Genomic DNA, 22,708 nt, shown 5'->3' on the forward strand with positions numbered 1-22,708 from the left:
CAGAGAATTGGAGGAAAGGGATTTGAACGTTCACCGGCGAGAGGTCTGGTTTATATTAACCTCTTTGGGCTGTTGATACGGATTATAAAAAAACACGTGTCCGTCAAGGTGCTGGGTGTCAAAGACGCGCAAGAACATTTTTATGACATTTAGGTTTCTGTTGTTTTGTTAGTGAACTGTTAAATCACGCTGCACACACGGAGTCAGCGCTTGCAGCGGTTTAAAAGGTGTGCAATAGCCGGGGGGGGGGGGGCAGCAGTCAACTAGGTTTGTTTATTTTTGTGAAATTTTGTAACTGGTATACCATGTGGTTCATTCATCATTTCCGTCTAGAAGTTGTTAAGATCAGGACTTTTTAATTGTAAAAGATAGTTTGAAGGTATTTAAACAGAAACTTTGCTAATGTTTCTTAGTTCTCACAATGTGGTTCATAATAAGATTTATCGAATGCTATGTCTCTGTATTAGAGAAAAAAACAGGAGGATCTAATGAATTGCTTGCTTAAAAAACAGTAACCCATTTCACACTTGGAGAGTGGTGATAGAAAAGAGTGACTGAACAAAGGCTGCAGTTATCTTTTTGTCACCTTTTGGGGTTTAATGAAAAACTTTTGGTGGCTAATGTCAAGTGTTAGCCAAGAAGTTCAGCTCTGTAATAACACAGAGCTAGCTAATACTTCACAGCTGTTATTAAGCATTGTTTTCATAGTGATCATAAGAAAAAATCAAGCACTACAGCTGATGCAGCATGTGTGTTTACTGCTGACTGTGATATATGGACAGTGGCTCACAGATTGACTCAGATACACTGTTAAAGATTGCACATGCTGACTGTCGCCGTGTGCTCAGTCTGTGAGATGTCAGTCATAATGCGATCTGTGATCCACTCCCAGACTCAAGCGATGGTAGAGACAGCTCATTTTTCCTGCTAAGGGCTATTTTTTTTCCTAACAACCAGGACAGCTCATTCTGAGATGTTTGTCAAAGCTTAAAGACACTCTCCACTTTCACATCAAGCTGATTTATTAATTCTCTGATGCTTTAAGCTGAGTCAGAGCCTTCAGAGAGACTTCTTTTAAATTATCATCACACTTAAGCTTCACTGTGTGCCTAGGCTAGTCTCATAGTTTAAAGATGTTCTTGTGTTCTGTAACCTTTCTCTCGCTTCTGGGTAAACACCCAAAGTCAAATGGAAACACCAAGTGTGCCACAATGGGGCTGCTTGTGCTCATGATAAACTGGAGAAAAATCAGATGCTTCAACTAACATTATTCACAGAGAGATGGTTCTGTCATAGAAAGCGTGCTTTGTATGTATTTGTGTGTGAAAACCTGGTGCACTGAAGTATTTATGCTTTGCAGAGCTTTTGTTTTGATTCGAGATTCTCTGTCCCCCATTTGCACATAAGATGAACTCTGCATTGCTTCATGGAAGTAATTAACTATGTTGGAAATGAGGGAAGAAAAATGCTCTTCAAGTTAGCTGACATTATTAAAAGGCATCAAAGAGGCGAGTGCTGCCTGGGTGTGTGTTTGCTCGCAGGAAAGAAGCAGGTGTTCTTGTGATCCGACTCACACGTGGAACAAAAGCAGCTACAACTTCCTTTGTTGCCGGTGTCTGTGCTGTGCTCGGCTCCAGAACAAATCTGTGTCATTCTGATGGAGTGAAAATATTAAAATAGCACAGTTTTAGGAAACAAAGGATCACTCTTCTCACTGCATTGCTGCCTCCCAGACTAATTCTGTGTGTGTGTGTGTGTGTTCCTGCAGATGGTGACGGCTACCAGGAACACCTCATCCCTGTGTGTTTCGACGAAGCCTGCAAACGCAGTGCCATCTACCTGGCCAAGCCAGGCTCCGAAACGGTACAGTGCACACATGTAACCATACTGACTGTGTGTCAGGAGTAATTATGATGGATGAACTGTTGAATGCTCAGTTTATTTCTTCTCACCTTTCTGTGAATCTGATTCTGTTATCAAACCTTTCTTACTGTCCAGCATCTCTGCTTTCTGTTCTGTCCTTCTGCTCAAAACTTTAGACCTGAAACTGTTTTTCTTTTTGTTTTATTTCCTTTCTTATCTGATAAACATGTTGAGGTACAAAAGGTACATGTTTTTGTACCTAACTGATTTGGTACAGCGTTTTTAGTTTGGTGCAGACGCATACTGGAAATGTTTGGCCATGAACGAAGGCAATTCCATTTCTAAGTCCCCACATGGATTGGAAACACACAGCTGCTGTACCCAGTTACGCTTGTACGCTTGTAGCAAGAAAGCTAGTGTGAAAAATAGAATCAGTATAACATTAATCTGCTCCAACAACAAATGCACACTTCTCAGCGATGTTGGGTAACGGTGCTCATGGGAAATGCAGTCTCCATCCCTGAGAAACATCTTATTTAATCAACAGAATCAGCACAACATAAAGATTCCTCACAGTCCCTTTAAATGAGCTTACTCAGGTGTTGAAGTAGGACTACTTTGTCTGTGTGCTGCTTATTTTCCACCCTGACAGTGACTTGAGTAACAAGATAAGGGGAGGTAATAAGAATTTCCCATTAGTGGGTAATAAGCTGCATTCAGGTTGTATTACTACATTCTGCTGACTCTACTCTCCACATACGCTGTGTGGGTCAAAGATGATAGTGGATTTCTACAAGTACGGCAAAAAAATACAACAAAAACCAAAATCCAGTTCTTTGTCCAAAAATTCTGCATTCTTAATCCAGAGACTTTAGTTGGCCGAGCAGTTTAAGCCCCCAGTACACAGAGGAAGTCCTCTAGCATTCTCCATAGACTCCCATCCCAGCTCATTGCTGCATGCAGAGCTTACAGTATTCCAAGACGGATCATTTTAAGTGAAAGTGCAAAGTCAAAGCCTAGTAAATCTGTGGCTCTTGAAAAATGAAAGCTAAATTAATTAACCCTGGCAATGATACAAGCTTGCAGGGTGGGCCACCCTCTAACTGAGGAGGCCAGTAGCAGAACAAGTAGCACTGAGCGTGGAATGAGGGAAAAGGGTCGAGATGGGAAGTCGTACACAGCGTTAGGGTGTTCGTTTCTGCAGCATGTTCAAGGAAATGAGTTCATGGCAGCAACAGGAAGAAAGTGCTTGTTCGCCTTGAATATGATGTTAGTCACAGAGCTGCAGCTCACACGCTCTCTCACACAAGTACATTACCTGGGTCTACATGTACAGCTGCCACAGCAGCTTCAGTGTCCGAGTGTGTTTATGCCCAACATGACTTGTCATTCAGTGCGCAGTCTCTGGGAGCTAAGCCAAGCACAATTCAAGGAATGAATAGTTGTTGGTTTATTCGTTAATAACATTGTTATCAATTCATTATATTTCTGAACATATATCACTTTTCAGGCACAGCTTTTCTTCACTGCAGCTTTTCCTGTCTCTTTAGCCGTCTGTCTTAAAAAAAAGCAAAATACTCAAAAAGACTTCATACTTAAAAAAAAATTGTACTGACATAGATTTGCTTTGTCCAACAACAAAATCAGTGAGGCTGTCTTATAAGTAGTCCAAGCTGCTAACATCAGGTCAAAGACTAAAGATAGGGAAGAGTTGTGCTTACACCGGAGGTTGATAGTTGTTGACTTTCATGTCAAAAGAAATCAAGAAGGACATCTGCACTGACAGGGAAAGAGAACTGTCCCCATAACTCATCACCTCTGTAAGCAAATGTAGCTGTACATCTGCCCTGGTTTAGAGCAGAGTATTCGTCTGTCAAAGTCCTTTAAAAGTAGAAGCCTGAAGCGACTGAGCAGCACGGTGTTTATTCTTGTGTAGACAACTTTAATCTTGCCTTTTCTTCTTTATGTTCTTTGTAACTCCTCATTTGATCTCTTCTTTGGAAGAAATCAGCCTCACCAGTGGCTCTGGGAGTCTTTTTTTCTTTTCCCAGCACAATGGTGGTCTATTTCAGGACAGCGTCAGACGTGCTGCATGAGGCTTTTTGCTTGGAGAGACACCAGGGCTGATTTAACAGTTATCACTTTGTGATACCTGCATGCCTGTGCACCCATACGTGCACAGACACGCTCAATCACAGCTGCTCTTTCAGCCACGTGAACATACACAGACACAGACACACCACCACCACCACCTACGTACCATCTTGTGTGCCTCTTTTCATTTACATCCTACTGTTTGGCAGGAAGCTACACTCCTTTTCTTCCTTTCCTTTTCCACCACAGATATCTCTCACTTCTTTCTGGTCCAAAATAGCACTATTACAGGCTTATCTGCATGTCCACCCCCACACAAACACACACACACACGTGTGCACACAAAAGACACACGCTCACAGAGGCACAGATGCACGCTCCCTGTGGACATGCTTTCTTTTGTTTGCCCATCAGCAACAAAAAAACTGACTGAAGAAGGAAGTGAAAGGAGGGGTGATGAAGGAAGGAGAGAGGAAGACTTCTCTGCACTGATGGATGAAGGGAACACATTTTGTTGTGTGTGGCTGTGTGTTTGAGAGACAGTCATCACTGTCAGCGAGAGACAGCTGGAGAGAGGGGGAAACAAGACCCTCGTTTAGCTCACACGCTTTCATAGAATACAGATAATAACACACAACCAGGATACAACACAAGCAAACACATGTGACATGGACATGGTGCTGGGTTGGTAGATGCTTTCAAAATATTGATCACACCAGAGCTGTTGTTTTCTAAAGTGTGTGAGCAGCATAGGTTTATGTGTGTTAATATGTGTGTGTGTGGGAGACTGTGTGGGTGGGTGGGATGCTGTGTTACAGTGAGGCAGCCAGTCAGCAGATGTTCCCCTCAGAGGTTTCTACCCACTGACAATGACAGAGAAAATGGAGGGAGAGATGAAGGAGATAAAAAGAAAAGAACGAGGATGAGGACAGAAAGGCAAACTCGAGGAAAGAGGGAAAAGGAGAAATAGCAGAGTTGTATGGACTGGGATACTGGTAATGCGTGATGAGGGGAAAGGTTGGGCTCAGTGTAAAGCCTCAGAAGCTGCGGTCCTCGACACAAGGGCTCAGGCTGTATGCCATCTCTCGCCCTTCAAGGAAGGCAATGAAAAAAGCTTCAGATAAAGCCTCAAATAAATAATTAAAATGTAGGGATGCATTTTTTTTATCATATTGGCATTGGCCGATTGCATTATCTTGCAAGATGTTGCAAGACCTAAGTGATATTATTTTCTATGACTTTGTAAACACTAAAACTACCTGAGAAGAGTGGACTCTCTTTTTTATGTCTCTTCTCCTGTTCTTGATCCAAAACACTAGAGGTGTCCCAGTCCGATATTGATATCAGATATCGGTCTGATATCAGCAAAAATACAATTTTTGGTATCATATCGGAATGCATCTAAAATCTCCGATACAAGCACTCCGCTATAAGCAGTTTCTGTTACCCATTGGTTAACAATAAATGGGTCAGTTTTTCCTCATAACTTCTGTTGCTGACTACTGTTCTTTGTTTGAATAATATCACTTAATCAAGCCTTTTCTAAAATGACGGACATACAACAAAATAAGTAATAAAGTATGCATGTTTAATGCTGGTATCGTATCGGATTAATATCTGTAACGGCCAATACTCAATGCTGCAGTATCGGTATCGTATCAGAAGGGAAGATGTAATATCGGGATATCCCTATAAAAACAGACAAAACATACTTTTGATCACGTTCATCTGAGGCGCTCCATCCTCTGATCCTCTCCATGGTCGCCTTTTCTCATGATCGCGCCGCTCTTTCCCTCTGAACTACCCAGACATATCAACTCAGATTCCTTATTAAACTTTATTTTTCACCAATATTGATAATGGTAAATATTGGTTTTCGGCCATGAAAGCAATATTAATATAGGATAACGGCTTTGGCCAAATTTTTATATAGGTGCAATTCTATTAAGATGTTTACTAAACCCAGAAAAACTCTGCTTATCTTTTGAATCAGGTATTTTTGTTGCTTCATTGCAGTTTTCTAAATAAAGAGTGATTCTGATCTATGCTGCAGCATTGAAGATGTGAGATATTTATGATACAACTTTAGAGTGTAACCCATGTTCCTACTGTTAACATAAAGCAGACTGGGCTCAGGACTTGCGCTGCAACAAGTCATTGGGGTGTTCATGAACACTTGCTGCAGCCGTTCTAACATACAGTCCACATTTTGACACCAGAGTTTGTCCAACAGGTGACTTCTTCCACCCCACAAAAAAACAGAAATTCTCTCCTCAAGTTGTCAGGTAATAAACATTTGCAGTCATGTTTGTTGTGCAATCTGACATTGTACAGCAGAAGTAACATCAGTGTCAGTGACTTGGAAACTGAACGTATGTGGAGAAACTAGCAAAACCCTGTTCATACAGCCCTACTGGTCCCTTCACTGAACAGTTTTCATATTTCAGTGGATTGATGCTCTCATGAGACAAAATCCAACTTCAATCCTGTTTCTAAATACTCTGTTTTTACACATTAACTTTTAATCAGCTGCTGTGATTCCCTGCTCTCTTAAACTGTTATTTTTGCCGCAAAAGATATGAGATGAGATCTGAAAATTGCTGTTTTTGAATGTGTGATAAATCCTGTGACTGAAGCAGATGTCAAACAACTGCTGGATTACAGAAAAATACTGTTGTAATATCTTCTGCCAATTTTCCCATTGTTTGACTTTGATCTTCTTCCTCCTTTTTTCCATTTCTGTTAGCGGGTGGTAGGAGATTTAATTAGCTTTTCCTGTGTTTATACTCCACTGCACAACAGGAAATAATAATGGTTAAACATGTTTATTACAGTTTAACGCTCTACTAGACAGTTTACCTGTCTACTGAAGGGCAGTTGGACATTGTGGTGCAACCAAGCAGTAACCTCTGGTCTAAAAATATGAGACAATGTGGAAGTGCTAAAATCTGCTGTTACTTGAGTGTCCGCTTAAGGCTGGAAGTACAGGAAATCACATACACACCATGCTTACAAAGCTGTTTTCACAGCAGAAATAAACATATTTACAGCCTTAAACAGAAACATCTGAATCACTAATTTTACTATCGGCACACTGTACAGGGGGTGGATTTTTGTCTAACAAAGGGGTTTAGAAGATATCAAGATCCTGAGTTTACCCAATCAGAGGCACAGCTCAGCTCACATGACACACAAAATCTGTTAGTGTGGAGACTCAAAGCCCGCCCTGCTTCCAATATGGCCACGCCAGCTGATTTGCTTCAAAAATCAGTTTCAGAAACAGACGGGTGACATCAGTGAGAGTATGTCCAATTGTTATACAGTCTGTAGATGTAATATGCTGAAGGTCTGTATCACTGCTATTGAATTAATGTAACACTGCAGATACAGATCTGCTTTTAGCTGTAGCTCACATCACACTATCTGCTAATGGATGATACTCATCAGTGGTGCCAAAACTGGCAATGACCAGTGTTAGGCTGAGACTTTGTCGGTGAATGCCACTGACAGCGGCTGCTTTTGGAGAGAGAGTCAAAATACAGCTGATTCTTGGTTATCTATCAGGCAACGTAAGGACAGGCGCTGCTTCACGGTTGCTGTTGGTGGAAAGCTTCATAGAGGAGTTAAAGCTCAAAGATCTCTTCAGATTAGGATGTGCAGACTGCGCTGTGAACTCATCAAGAGCTAATGTTATCCTGACTTTTTCAGGTACTCTAGTTTTTCTGTTCAGATTAACAGCCAAAGTACACCGGATGAAGTGCGTCTCTGTAACGGCAAACTGATTTCATAGGTTTCATTCAAATCAATGTGTCAACTCACACAGGCTCCATTGTTTTGCAGTACATCTGCGTGGCTGATTTGTCATGTCGCAGGCAAGCAGCAAACCTCCGGACAATGCTAAAGTGCTAAAATCTGCTGTTTCTGGAGTGTTCCCTTGAGGCTGGCTCCGGAAGTAGCGGAAGTCACCAACACACCAAGCCAAAAAAAGCTGTTTTCAAAGCAGAAATTAACCTATTTACAGCCTGGTTCAAAAAAAAATCTCCTGTCTGAGTCGCTAATTTTACTATCTGCACACACTGTAAGGGGGGTGAATTTTTTTCTAATGCAGCCATTCAGAGGATGTTAAGATCGCGAGCTCCCCCCAGTAAGTGTCACAGCTGAGGGTCACGTGACTGACAGGTGCCCTATGGCTGTAGGCAAAGCCCCTGCCACTACCAATATGGCCGCTATAGCCGATGTGCTTCATTTTTTGTTTCAGAAACAGACGGGTTCGTCGTCACGTCGGCGAAACTACGTCCATGTTTTATACAGTCTATGGTTGCAGGTAATACACAGCTATCCTATTTTTGACTGATGTGGAGCTGTGACACATAAATTCAGCATAAGGTAGATCAAGTGAGACAGAAAGTCATGACTGGAAACTACCTAAAAACACCCAGTGCCTTTCAAAATAAAACAAACCGTGTCAAAATCAGATCTTGACTACGATGAGAAATGGACATGATGGAGCAGAGCCAGACCAGAAGTCATCAGGTTTGAGGTTTTACAGGCGAACACGAATGAGGAGAGGCTTATTAATGGAGAGGGAAGCTTGGGACTTTCCAGTCTGTGACTCCAGTTGTCTGTCAGTCACACAGCACAATAAAGTCGCACTGCAGACGTATCTGTTGTGTTTCAGACGTAGTCCTGTCCCAACAAGTTCAAGTATAAAAAGTTCTGACAGTAGCCAAATTTTCTGAAGAGGTGTTTTCAAACCCAAATAATTCAGTCATAAAAATCAGGGATAAATATAAAATGAAGTTCAACCATCACAAGCTCAGCAGTCCACACAGCAGAGCAGCAGGGAAGAGTAACACGTGAAACAAATGTACTGGATTTCATAGTCAGTAGGAAAAAAATAACAGTGCATTAAAACACGGTGCAAGAGAAGCAGAAAAAAAGTAGAAAGGCGAGTTTAAAAATATCCTTCTCTCCAACTTTGAGAGGCCATCCTATCAGAGGGAATGAGAGAGGGAGAGGGCCGAAAGAGGGATAGAGAGTGAGTAACACCAGTAATATGTATACAGGCAGACATGATGAGAAGCCTCCGGGTGAGCATGGGAGCCCTGCTGAGGAGAAACTAGAGTGTGCCTGTAGTTCATCTCCAAACAGCAATTTATTCCTTCCTTCTTTCCTGCAGTCTCAGCCACAGCTCTGCCTCTACCTCTGCTGCAGCTCCAGGCCTATAGTTCACCATATTGAAGTAAACCACAGGGGGCTTCAACAATCTCCCTGCTGCCTCTTTGTCCTCCAAGACACACACACTGATCACATTCATTGTGCTGTGGATTACCCCTTTTCTGCTCCCACATTCTGGAGCTCAGTGGGAGCAGAATGCAGAGAGTAATGTTACTGCACGTCTGTGGGTGTTACACCTGTCAAGCAAATTGTAAGAATGAACAGAAAGCAAAAGGTGAATGAGGGCTATTTTCATAATGGGGGTAAAGAACCAATAAGGTGTAGTTATGTGTAGAGGCATGGCTCTTTTCCTTCTGCGTAAGACAGCGGTGCTTTATTATTATACAACAGAATAGCATGCCCCCATACAAGGTTTAAACTACATGTCTTTAGACAGTGATTTTTCTAATTAGAGCAACAGTTCACAAAACAGAACATATAGGCAGGATTATAACGGTGTCAAAGAAAGAATCATGAAGCTGCCAGCACTGTACACCAACTGCTTCACTAACGGTGCTCAGGGAGAAATATTAACATTTCAAGGACCATGCTTTATTGGCTAGTTTTAAATCCTTTTGTGCATCAGCACAGTTGTTAACTTGTTAAACATTGCATTTAGAGAAAAATTGTTTGGAAGAAAGGAAATCTCAGCATGACTACCTGTAAGGAGGTGACCTGCCCGGACAAAGACGCAGGCCCCGCTCAGACAATGTTTCACCCCATAAGCCAAAAACTTATCTGTGTTTACATAGAAACGCTAAAGGACTGAAAATGCTGTGGTAGGCATGCCAGGCTTGAAGATGTCACTATAACTGTCTTGTCCATAAGCGGCTTTTGGTAGATTTCCACTGAAGTAGAGTTGGGCCGATCATGTGGTGTGTTGGTGAATGCTAAGAGCAGAGGTGGAGCAACAGATGCTCGTTTTGTTGAAAGACAGTCAGCAGATTGAGCAGCACAAGCACAACATGGTACTAATAATAGTGGTACTGTTATACAGTGGGGTGTGACGTCAGCGTTTCCACCGAGAACTCTGGCTTGCTGTTTACACGGCAACAATAGCTGCAGCATTTCAGAAAAAAAGTCCATTCTGGAGGCCGTTTTCCAAAATTTTCGTTTCAAGTCGGCTAAAACGACATTTCTGTGTAATCGAAAGGCTGAAACACAACAATACTTTTGCGTTTCATCTTAAAACCGTTGTCTTGTGAACAGCCCCCAGAATCAGTCTCTGTCCTCTTAGTCCTTCATGTGTGGTCAGTTGTAATAAGAGCAAAATGGCAGCAGCCAGAAGGTTATGCTTCAAAATAAATGAATGACAATGTGTTGATCATGTTTGGTTCTTGCGCATGGTCTTCAGTCCATACACCCTTCCTACCACATGGTATGGATTAGAGCATGTGTTCTTTAACAGCATCCTTCTTTTCTTCCTTTTTTTTTTACCCCAGCAGTGTGTTTTTGGGTTTAAAGCTTGTTTTCCAAAACCAGTGCAGTTCAATGTTGTCAGCTCTCTGAAGCACAAACTACCCTCAGCATTAGCCGTGTATTGTTGCAGCTATCACAGTGCTCTGAAAACAGTTCAACTTTTGAAACACCGCTAAACTTTTCCATCTCTCCCCTCCATCACATTGACTTGTCATCATGGATGTATACAGAGTCATTTAATACAGGGGATTCTCATGCTGTGGTCGCACAAAAAGCTCACAAAATAAAAGTCTTTTTATACAAAAATACTTCATTGTCACTTGAGAAGCATGAGTGCAGTGAGAAATATTTTCTTTTACTTTACACTCACATCCTTCATGCAGTTATTCCACAATAAAATAAGGGGAATATGCACCTTTATTCATCCCACAATGGGAAAATGTACACATTTACAGCAGCAAACAAGAAAGTTTTTAGTTTGAACATTACAATTAGAATATATCAAATAAAATAATGTGTGAAAAACTTAGAAAAGGTTATGTCCAGGACCATTTACGGTTGCTAGGCGCTACCCAAGTAGCTGCCTGTTGCAGCAGCTCTCTCGTCTTTGTCCGTTTCTTGTAATTTTTTCGTCTCATTTTCGTCATCTTTGTATTTGGAGTGGATCATCACTTTGTATGGTTCATTGTCGGTCACGGACACCAAACTTTTTGTGGCTTCGGCGATATTTTTTACTACTTTTCTCCTGTGTTTGTCTGGAGATCCTACATGTAACCATGGCTGCATTGTTTACATGCGAAATTAGCTGTTAGCAGCCTGTAGCATGTCAATGCTAACTAGTGTAAGGCTTGATGATTTCCCTCGAGCTGAGGAGGAGGAGGTGAGGACGACGTGCTGGTTCTCGGATGTGAGCTGAGAGGTGACGACGTGGACCTGTCCTTCCATCCATCGTTGATGGGAACGTGGGATCTCGCTCCGGGGGATGGACGAGCTAGCCGTGCTAACCCAGCGGCATCGTGCTGTTCACGGACGTGGCTGACGGAGCTGACATCGGACGCCGCGACACATTGGAGGAGCTTCGCCTGCTGTAAGCAGACAGGATCCAGGAGACAGAGACTGAACAGACTGCTGGGGAGGCTCAGTCCTGGACCCTGTGGAGGTGGAGACTGGCTGGGCTGGAGAGTGGTGGACGAGTGGTGGACGGGATGTCGTCATCTATTTTCTTATGGACATTTTTGCACTTTCTATATTCTTTCTTACTTTTGTTTTCTTAAATGCTGCGGTGACTCCTGAATTTCCCCTCGGGGATAAATAAAGTATTTTCTATTCTATTCTATTCTATTCTATTTAACAAGAAATCTGTAAAGAACCCATATAAAAGTAGGAAATGTGCATAGACTGATAAAATAAAGGTAAAAAGTCTTCTGAAGGAGGTGGGACTTGTTGTCCATCACAGACGACAGCTTGGCCATCATTTCTGTCAGCCAACACCTCCACGAGGTCAAGAGGACAGCCCAGGACTGAGCTGGTCTTCTTCACCAGCTACAGTGGTATGAAAAAGTGTCTGAACCCTTTGGAATTTCTCACATTTCTGCATAAAATCACCATCAAATGTGATCTGATCTTTGTCAAAATCACACAGATGAAAAAAACAGTGTCTGCTTTAACTAAAACCACCCAAACATTTATAGGTTTTCATATTTTAATGAGGATAGCATGCAAACAATGACAGAAGGAGGAGGAATAAGTAACTGAACCATCACATTTCATATTTTGTGCCCCCCCCTTTGGCAGCAATAACCTCAACCAGACGCTTCCTGTAGCTGCAGATCAGTCTGGCACATCGATCAGGACTAATCTTGGCCCATTCTTCTTTACAAAACTGCTGTAGTTCAGTCAGATTCCTGGGATGTCTGGTTCAAGTCTGGACTTTGACTTGGCCACTCCAGAACGTGTATTTTGTTCTTCTGAAACCATTCTGAAGTTGATTTACTTCTGTGTTTTGGATCATTGTCTTGTTGCAGCATCCATCCCCTTTTTAGCTTCAACTGTCTGACAGACAGCCTCAGATTTTCCTGCAAAACATCCTGATAAACTTTAGAATTCATTTTTCCATTAATGATTGCAAGTTGTCCAGGCCCTGAGGCAGCAAAACAGCCCCAAACCATGATGCACCCTCCACCATGCTTCACGGTGGGGATGAGGTGTTGATGTTGGTGAGCTGTTCCCCCCAAACAATTCAACTTTGGTTTCATCAGTCCACAAAGTATTTTGCCAAAACTTCTGTGGAGTGTCCAAGTGCCTTTTTGCGAACATTAAAGGGATAGTTCAGTTTTTTTGAAGTGGGGTTGTATGACCACTAAGGACATTAGATACAGTAGAAAGTTGTCTCCTCTCCCTCAGTAAGACACAGACTGTAATCGATGGTGACGAGGAAATAGACGCTAACAGGGACAGACTGTACCAGATTCAAAGGCTATTTTCTCTGCCTACAAGAACTAAAATAAAAAAGTAATACCACAGTTTAAGAGTACGCTACATAAAATATTTTTTAAGTGCATTAAGTCTTTGGAAATATAAACATTTATCCAGACCTAACTAACTGGTCACGTATCCTTCCGCGCAGCACTAATGCGCTCCGTCCCCCCTCCTCCTTTCAGCTGTAGGGAATGTAAACAAGCTGCTTCGGGCACCGGTTGTAGCCTCGTGTCAGTTTGATCAAGTGTCGTAATTCTTTTGTTTGTACTCTAAGGATTGTGAGGCAGCGTAGGAAATTCAAAATGAGTGACTATGACAGCGACGACGAAGTTCCATTTACTTTGGAACCAAAAGGATACCTGTATGAACCGGAGTCATCAGACATTTGCACCACTGAGTATTTCCGACTCTATCTTGAAGTCCAGAGTACAAACAAAAGAATTACGATACTTGATCAAACTTACACGAGGCTACAACCGGCGTAGCATAGCTTGTTTACATTCCCTACAGTGCACTAGCGCTGCGCGGAAGGACACATGACCAGTTAGTTAGGTCCAGATAAATGTTTATATTTCCGAAGACTTAATGCACTTAAAAAATATTTTATGTATCGTACTCTTACACTGTGGTATTACTTTTTTATTTTAGTTCTTGTAGGCAGAGAAAATAGCCTTTGAATTTGGAACAGTCTGTCCCTGTTAGCGTCTATTTCCTCGTCACCATCGATTACAGTCTGTGTCTTACTGAGGGAGAGGAGACAACTTTCTACTGTATCTAATGTCCTTAGTGGTCACATAGAGCTCATACAACCCCACTTCAAAAAAACTGAACTACCCCTTTAAACAAGCAACAATGTGTTTTTTAGACAGCAGGGGCTTCCTCTGTGGAGTCCTCCCATGAACACCATTCTTTGCCATTGTTTTACATATAGTTGATGCGTGCACAGAGATATTGGACTGTGCCAGTGATTTCTGTAAGTCTTTAGCAGACACTCTAGGTTTCTTTTTTGCCTCTCTGAGTATTCTGCGCTGAACTCTTGGCGTCATCTTTGGTGGACGGCCACTCCTTGGGAGAGAAGCAACAGTGCCAAACTCTCTCCATTTGTAGATAACTTCTCTGACTGTTGGTTGATGAACATCCGGACTTTTAGAGATGGTTTTGTTTCCTTTCCCAGCTTTATACAAATCAACAATTCTTGATCGCAGGTTTGGACAGCTTTTTTGAGCGAACCAAGGTGCACATCAGACAATGCTTCTCATCAAGACAATTCTTACCAGGTGTGTGTTGTATAGTGGGCAGGGCAGCTTTAAGCCACTCATCAGTGATTGGGCACACACCTGACTTAAATTGTTTGGTTAAAATTGGTTTCAATTGCTCTTTAAGTCTCCTCAAGCAGAGGGTTCAGTTACTTATTCCTCCCCCTTCTGTCATTGTTTGCATGCTATCCTCATTAAAATATGAAAACCTATAAATGTTTGGGTGGTTTTACTTAAAGCAGACACTGTTTTTTCATCTGTGTGATTTTGACAAAGATCAGATCACATTTGATGGTGATTTTATGCAGAAATGTGAGAAATTCCAAGGTTCAGATACTTTTTGATACCACTGTACAGCAGGTGAAACCCCTCCGGTGTGGAGTGGCATGTCTCTGTGAATATCATGATGCCACTCTGTCCGTATCGGTGTCGGCTATTGGACATAGATCTTACATTCCGTGTAACGATGGATGAAGGGACTGGTTGATTTTGTCTCTTTTTGGCACACACCCAGGAACTAGCAGAATGAGAGTCTACAGCACTTGATGGTTCTGACTTCCCTCTATTTGTGCTATTTGTCATGGATGTATGCACACAGCTTATTAAATCACTAAAGCACTGATGGTAAAGTCCAGCTGCCTGATTCTAACTGATGTTTTACCATAGACAGTTTGTGTATTTTCAGCACCGTGACTCTTTGAATAACAGCAGGAGTGTTAAGGCCTGTTGATAATGAAAGACTTGTTGTGAGACACAGTTGCTGAGCTCAGGCTGACACAGCGCTCTCTCTCCCTCTGTGTTCACTCAGCATCAATAAGTGAATGACCCTAAATGGTGACTGTTTGAGCACAGGCCGCCTCCCTGACTCTGTGGCAGAAAGAAACAGTCAGGAAATTATTTGCTTTGAGGGTTTTTTTTGTCCTTACTCTCTTTCATCAGGACAAAAAAATATCCATCAAAGGAAAAGTGTATCTTTAATAATAGTGACCAAGTCTGCTAGGCTTTAAACAACAGGATCCACAGTATCGTCTTTTTACCCCCTGTCAGTGCAGATTTGTTCCTCCTTAAAAAGCAAGAACAAACTGATAGTCAGAGCTAGAAAAAAGAGACCAATTTGACGAGAAGCGACCCTACATATGGAGTTAAACCAACGTGAATAAGTTTAGTTTCTTTTCCAACGACTGTGTAAAAGTTCAGGATGTAAATGTCCTCGCAGTAACAGAGACAATATTTCCCTGAAGGACATTACCACAGGCCAACCAAACCTCAGCTCATGCTTGTAAGACAACACAGCTTCAATCAGTCCACCTTCACATTCAAAAAAGGACAACGAAAAGAAATAATGAACCTGACATATTCTGATGAATCTGAGTCACGAGTAATGTTGGCGGGTTTTATTTTCATCCACGTCACTTCATGTTATCTGTGTCGGTCACAGACATCACTTTCAATACAGGTTACTTCACGGCAATCAAGCTCCCTTCTCTTCTTCGTCCTGATTTGTCTTTTATGTTGCTTCCATCATGTTATGTCTGTCATGCCTGATATACGCTGAATGAGAAGGCCATAAAGAGTCCTGTATATGTGTTATTGTCCAAACCATTTAGGTGATAATCTGTTGAGAAAACAAAGCACAGGGATGAGAAATTAAGAAAAAAATCCATAATTTGCTGCAGATGGATTAAAGCACATGTTCAGGAATGTGTGCTGAGAAGTAAAAAGTTGTGGGAAGATTAAATTCTTGGGCACAGACATCACAAAAATCTCCAGAAAGTATTTGTTTATCTCTACTTTCAATCTTTGCAATTGAGTGAAGTGAATCATCTCTGTTGACATTTCTTCATTTAGGAGATTTTTTTTTTATCGTTTTTGTAAATTCCTGTTTATTTGTTCTCTAGTTGCTTCCTCTCATTTACATATGCACACACACACACACACACACACACACACACACACACACACACACACACACACACACACACACACACACACACACACACACACACACACACACACACACACCGCCCCCATGAAGACCCAGCCAGCTGCCTGCTGCTGCTGCCCAGACAGTGTAAGGGCAGCCAGTGAGTGCCAGACAGCCTCCTCCCAGTCCTCCCAGTCAGCTGGTTGGTCCGTGGTCAAAGAGGTGATATTGACAGCAGGTAGGAGTGTCCCCACCCTGCTCAGATGACACAGGGACATATGGTCGCCCTCCATCTCTGGCCCTGATTCTAACCACCTTTTTCCGGAGACAAACTGTGACCTCATTAACTCCTGCTCTGAGAAAAACAAACCAGAAACCAGACATGGGTTTGTCAGATATAAGCATGTCAGTGCAGTTTTTATCATACAGGCAGTATCATGAAATGTTTAAAATTTAGACATATTGTAACGTCATGTGAAATGGCAACAAGTATGGTTCCCGATTTCTCATTTTTTTAGTTCAGAAATATGTCAAACCACAGTGAAAAACGAGGAAGAGGACCCAGTTGCAGATATGACTTAAAAGGTTTTTTTTTTTACTAAACTCAAAAAAGAAAGTTCAAACTAAAAACTCAAAGAAAAGAAACAAAACCAAAAAACAATTGAAAACTCATTAGAGTAACCAAGAAGCACGGAAGGCACAGGAGACAGCAACAGCAACAATACTCTGACAAAGAACACAAGAAACACAGGGACTATATGCACATGGGAGTAACTAACATAGGTGTGAAATAAGACACAAGTGAAACATATGAGGGGCAATCAAACAGGAGGGAAACACAAGGAGAACTAAACCAAACACATGAAACTCAAGACAGACACTAAATACATCTAAAACTCAGAAACACTAGGAATAATTCCAAAACCCCTAAACATGACAAGAACCAAATCAAAACCACAAGGAACTAGGCTTGTCACGATACTGGATTTCTAACTTTGATACGATATTTTGAAAAATATTGATTTTCAATACGATTTTTGATACCACGCAACCACGGGGATTTTCGGTGCAAAAACTTCTCTTTTTATTTAACGAACAGTACAGAACACATTTACTTAGCTGCAACTGAAACAACAAAAAACAGTGCAATTGTACTGGGGTATAGGGCACTTATTTAAAGGCCTTTGATATTTGTCTAACATTTAAAAGTCACTTAAATGCAATTGAAAATAAAGATATGTATTTTGCACTTATTCAAACTAAGCCTCAGAGTCAGACTATTTAAAGGCAGTTTGAAGCAATTGAAAATAAACACAGTGCAATTGTACTGAGGTAGGGCACTTATTTAGAGGCCTCTGATATTTGTCAAACATTCAAAAGTCACTTAACTGTATTTGGAGGTACCATACTTTCTGGACTATGTCACTTCGTAGTATAATTATACATTTTTTTTAAGTCGTATCAATCAAAAGAAAAAAATGTGTCATGAAGACTAAAACAGTAGATATAAGTCACACTGGGCCATACGTTTTATTTATTTGGAACGATTTGGTTTGTTTCCAGTATTTCCAGAGTGAACTTTTTACACATAACTTTGATAAATGTTTGTATTTTAGGAGGTTTAAATATTGTTCCTACAGCTCCTCATATCTGTGACCAGTTTCTCTTCTCTCCGTGCACTCCTCTCCTCTCCCCCTCCCCTGCTCTAGGTAAGTGTTGTTGGTGAGTGCGGTGCAGTGAGAGTTTAAATGAGCTCCGTCCGATGAATGTCCTCCCTTTTAAAAAGTTACAGGAGTTTTGGCGCTACTTTGTGACTCAAACCTCAGAATCTGTTTACAATTGAGAGCCAAAAAGACGTGAGTGAAGTTTTAAATCATGTTATCAGGAGCTAAACACCAGGAGCTGTCAGGCTGTCCAAGACGGAGGCTGGAGACGAGCGCGTCCAATGAGCAAACACTGTGTGCAGGCAGTGCTCATGGGAGTTGTAGTGCTGTAGTCTCATACTGCAATGGGTTTACTATTTCAGATGCAGTTTCAGAAAACTACAATTAAATAATTTAACCCGCCAAAGTGGCTGGTAGGAGTGACGGTGTTACCCGCTACAGCTGGAATTCAGTGTAAGCTAGCGTTTTTCTCTCTCTACGAGGCAGGACTCAGGGAGGGGCTGCATGCACTCTGTGTGTATGTTTTGACGCCAGCACATGTCTAACCAGGGAAAGATGTTGAGTACAGATCTATCGATACTGGGGGAACTTTATATTGAATCATTTGCTAAATTTCAGGATCGATATTTAACGACAAAATGATACTTTTGACAACACTACAAGGAACTCAAACTAACAAAAACGGAAAACACAGAATACTCAACAAGAATTACTAAGATAAACGTAAGACACGAATCACAAATACTAACCAAGAAACTCAAAATCCAAAACCCAGAAAAAACACGACCACAACTGAAAACCCAAACCATCACAAAATCCCTGTCACTAACTCTTTGGCCCACAAAAACCACCCTCCTCTTTAATCCCAAGCAGGTGTGTTTAATGTGACCTCACATTGATAACTATTTTCAGTTTTGCTCTTCTGTTGAAACATGATCATTCAAGATGGCAGCCTCCGTTTGTCTATTTTTTCATATAACGCCTCATTCTGAGTTGGCGAAAAGAAAACGTCTTCTGTATTCAGCTGATTCTCTGCTAATCTAAATGAATGCTGCTTCATATTAAATCCCTCGTCTGCCAATCCTGCTCTGCTAAATGCAGCTAAAGATTGGACACTGCACCCAGAGACTTCAGACTCCACAGCTGCTGTACATATATTTGCATGACATAAATTCTTAAAGCTGCCTCAGAATGTGAGGAAAGCTGTTATCCCCTCTGTGATGCCTCTTTTCTAATTGTTAGATGCTTAACTTTCACACTGAAGAGAAAACAACCTCCTTCTTTTCACCATGTGAGTGTGCACCAAGGTTATAATAGTTTGGGATTTGTTATTATAGTTTGGTTTTAGTTAGTTTTGATTTTTTTTCCATTACAGTTTAGTTTTAATTAGTTTTAGAGCAGACATTCTAGTTTTTATTTAGTTTTGATTTTTGCAACAAGGCTTAGTTTTAGTTTCAGTTTAGTTTAGTTTCAGTTTAGTTTTAGTTTTTTCATACCTTATTAACCAGGTGCAGGATTCAAAAAGGTCAGAGTAAATATTTTGTAATACTGTTTATTTTCAAGTCCATCATAGTGCTCAATGCTGATACCGAAATGTTGGCTGCTGCATTAAACACATGAAAATAATATAAACTTAATATAAAAAATATATACATAAATGATATAAAGATAATATTAACCTAAATTACATAAAATTAATATAAACTAAAAGTATGTACAACAATATAATATGAGCTTAAATATTTAGAAACTTGGACTCTAACAAGAAAGACAGACTTAAATACAATTTAAGTTAGACTCACATGCAATTAAACTATTACAGATGCTTTAATTCATTGCTCCACTACGTTTTGTTGCAGCACAGTGAACAGCCAGTCAGTGCAGTAAAAAAGCGCGTCCCAGTACGTCGTTATGATGGTGCCGTACGGCACTGACAACTGCCGAAAACTGTCGTAAAATTGGTTGGGAAAATATGTCAGATTAATTTAAATCCTAAAGGCTATTAACATTGTCAGAAACTAAAACTAAGGGCATTTTCTCTATAATTTTAGTTAGTTTCAGTTAGTTTTGTGAACACAAGATACAGTTTTAGTTTACTTGTTGTTTTTGTTTTCTTTTTTTGCAATGTATTTCAAATTTCAGTTTTCGTTTTTAGTTTCATTTTAGTTAATTATTATAACCTTGGTGTGCACACTCATGTTAGGTGTGCTGGAATGAGCCCGATAAAAAAACTTGATTGAGTCCGTTTTACACCATTTTGATTTAGTCACAAATTCGGTGAGCAATGTGAAAACACAGGGGGGCCTGAAGATTTACACGGCTTATGCACCCACTAAACCTGTGCAAATGAGCCAAAAAGACATCACCTCATTCATGAAGGGTCAAATGCTCCACAAACTGTGCTGCAGAGCAATTAGTGTTTCTGAGCGCCAATGAGTTTTGCATACATTTTAATGAGCTGTCAGTCATTTTGGAGCAAAACAGGCCCTTTTCTATTCAAATGAGCCTCATTACTAATAATGACGAATTCATAAACAGTGGCACTAACAGCTCCATGCAGGTTGTAAAAGATATTTATAGTCCTCTGAGAGCTGCATGCTCAAAATCTCAGTGGTCAGGACAAAAATTTAACCCTGAGACATTTTTTTAACCAAAAGATGTTAAATCAGTCTGTAGCTGTCTGAGGCTCAAGCCCCACTCCTATGGGGTGATATTACACATGACAGACTGTGTATGTTATACTTGTGTTTATCTGTAATGAATATATGTTTTATGTGGACAGAATCTAGCGCAGCTCATCTCAGTCACAATCAAAACTGGAGCAAGCAGCATGGAGCTGTAGAGCTCTGTGGGTGTTATTGTATCCTAATGTTATTAGACTGATTTGTGAATTAGACCTTGAGACGGAGCAGATACTGAGGGCAAACGATGAGCAATTTTGGTGCTTTTAGCAGCAACAATCCGTTCTTAGTGAATTCCCTCAAGAGTTTTTCCACTCCCAGGGTTTGATTGTTTTGAAAGCGTACAACTGATAGCTGCATTTGGTAAGTTGTCATTTAGAGTTAACAGTTTATACAAATCACAGAGCAGAGTGGAACACAAGCTGCAAGTCCTATGGTGGGAGGATGAGGTTGGACGTCTGTAGAATCCAAAATCCATTCTATAGTCAGCACTCAACTCTAACATTGTTTTTTAATGAGTGCAGGGTTGTATCAGAGGCACCATGGGTTATAGTTCAGGGGCAAGTCAACTATGCAGCGTGTTAAACAACTGAGCAGTTTTCTGCACAAAGTTTCTTCAGGCTGCTCTGTGAATAAATATGTAACACTTGATTAATGAATAATCTGGTGTGTGGCGTTTACTAAAACATGAAAGTCTAGAGTTAATAGAAGTGTGTGAAGTTCAATCTGACACATGTAAAGCAGATGTGATCTTATCTTTAAGGAAGTGATTTAACTGAGCAGCAAACAATATCAGGTAATGCCACTGAGTGAGTTTAGTTCATTGTTGCGTTGTACTTTGTTAATTGACAGTAATGGCTGAATATGGGATGTGACAGTTTAGCATTGAACACTTGCAGAGGCTTTGAGAAAAGACTGTTTCCTCTCATCTCACGCTGTCTACGTGTTTATACGCCTCAAAAGAGGAAAAAGTGGCATGTCATATCGGCCTGATCCAGCCCTTCAAAGCTGGATCAGGTGTTGATGGGAAAGGACAGTTTCAAACTTGACTAAATTGTGATATAGTGTACAGGGTAAACATTTTTTACAATTGACTAGTAGTTTCTGTAAGCCCTGAAGAAATGTTTTCACCAAACTGCTGGTAAACGTTTTAACACGTTATTATTTTAACACTGGTATCGGATCAGTATCAGTACTTGTCAATAATAATAATAATAATAATAATAATAATAATAATAATAATAATAATAATAATAATAATAACTTTATTTATATAGCACCTTTTAAAAACAAAAGTTTACAACGCACTTTTACAGGACACAACAACAACAAAGCACAGAAACATAAAAACAAAACACACAGTTCAAGAGGCACTTTGAGAAGAAAGACACCATGCATGAAGACATTAGGAAGCAAAGTTAGGGATCCAGACAATACAAGAACCATACAACATAAAATGAGACCATGAGGACAGAAATAAAAGCTAAAAACATAAAACTCAGTGAGAGAAAGAGGGAAAAGGCAATGGAAAGGGCAATAAAAGACAGATACAAAGAAAATCAGAGCATCAAATTTAAATATATAAAACTGTAAAATAAATATGAACAAAATAATTAAAGAATAATGATAATCAAGCAAAGATATGAGCAAAAGATAAAACAATTAAAGGCCCAAAGGGTATAAGTGAAAAGGTTAAAAGTGAAACAAGGGTGAATCACAAGTTAGGTAAAATCTGGATTAGAAGAAGGTATTTACAATAATGTAAAAATAAAATAGAATAAATAAATACATACATACAAATAAAGAGGGTGGACTTAAAAAGGTAAGAACAATAAGATAGAGAAAAGCTAAAAAAAAAAATAAAAAAATACCCAAAGCCCAGGCATCGGTATTAGTACCAGAAAAGTTGGATCAGTGCATCCCCTGTCTTATCACTGGTTTTTGAAAACACTTGACATCAAGTTAGGGCAAGAGCTCACAAATACGGTTTCAGGGTTTTGGAATTGTACAACGAATCAGCAAAGATCTCTAAATACCGTGGAGTAGATCCAAAGCCACAGCCAGCCTGACTTCTTCTTCTTCACCGTCACATGCTTCCTCTATCCTCCCTCC

At 40.5% G+C, this 22,708-nt stretch overlaps 1 protein-coding gene across 1 annotated transcript in view; it reads left to right on the top strand.

The window, feature by feature from the left end:
* Positions 1-22,708, top strand: part of itfg1 (integrin alpha FG-GAP repeat containing 1) — a 252,552-nt gene that overhangs the window by 86,855 nt on the left and 142,989 nt on the right. Inside the window, exon 9 of the mRNA XM_074667248.1 lies at positions 1,769-1,863. Within this exon, the coding sequence (XP_074523349.1) occupies positions 1,769-1,863 (95 nt within the window). The remainder of the gene's footprint in view (positions 1-1,768; positions 1,864-22,708) is intronic.

This window comes from Halichoeres trimaculatus, unplaced genomic scaffold (assembly GCF_033239565.1).
Source record: "Halichoeres trimaculatus isolate MK-OKI-2021-1 unplaced genomic scaffold, fHalTri1.1 fHalTri1_scaffold_3, whole genome shotgun sequence".
NCBI lineage: Eukaryota > Metazoa > Chordata > Actinopteri > Labriformes > Labridae > Halichoeres > Halichoeres trimaculatus.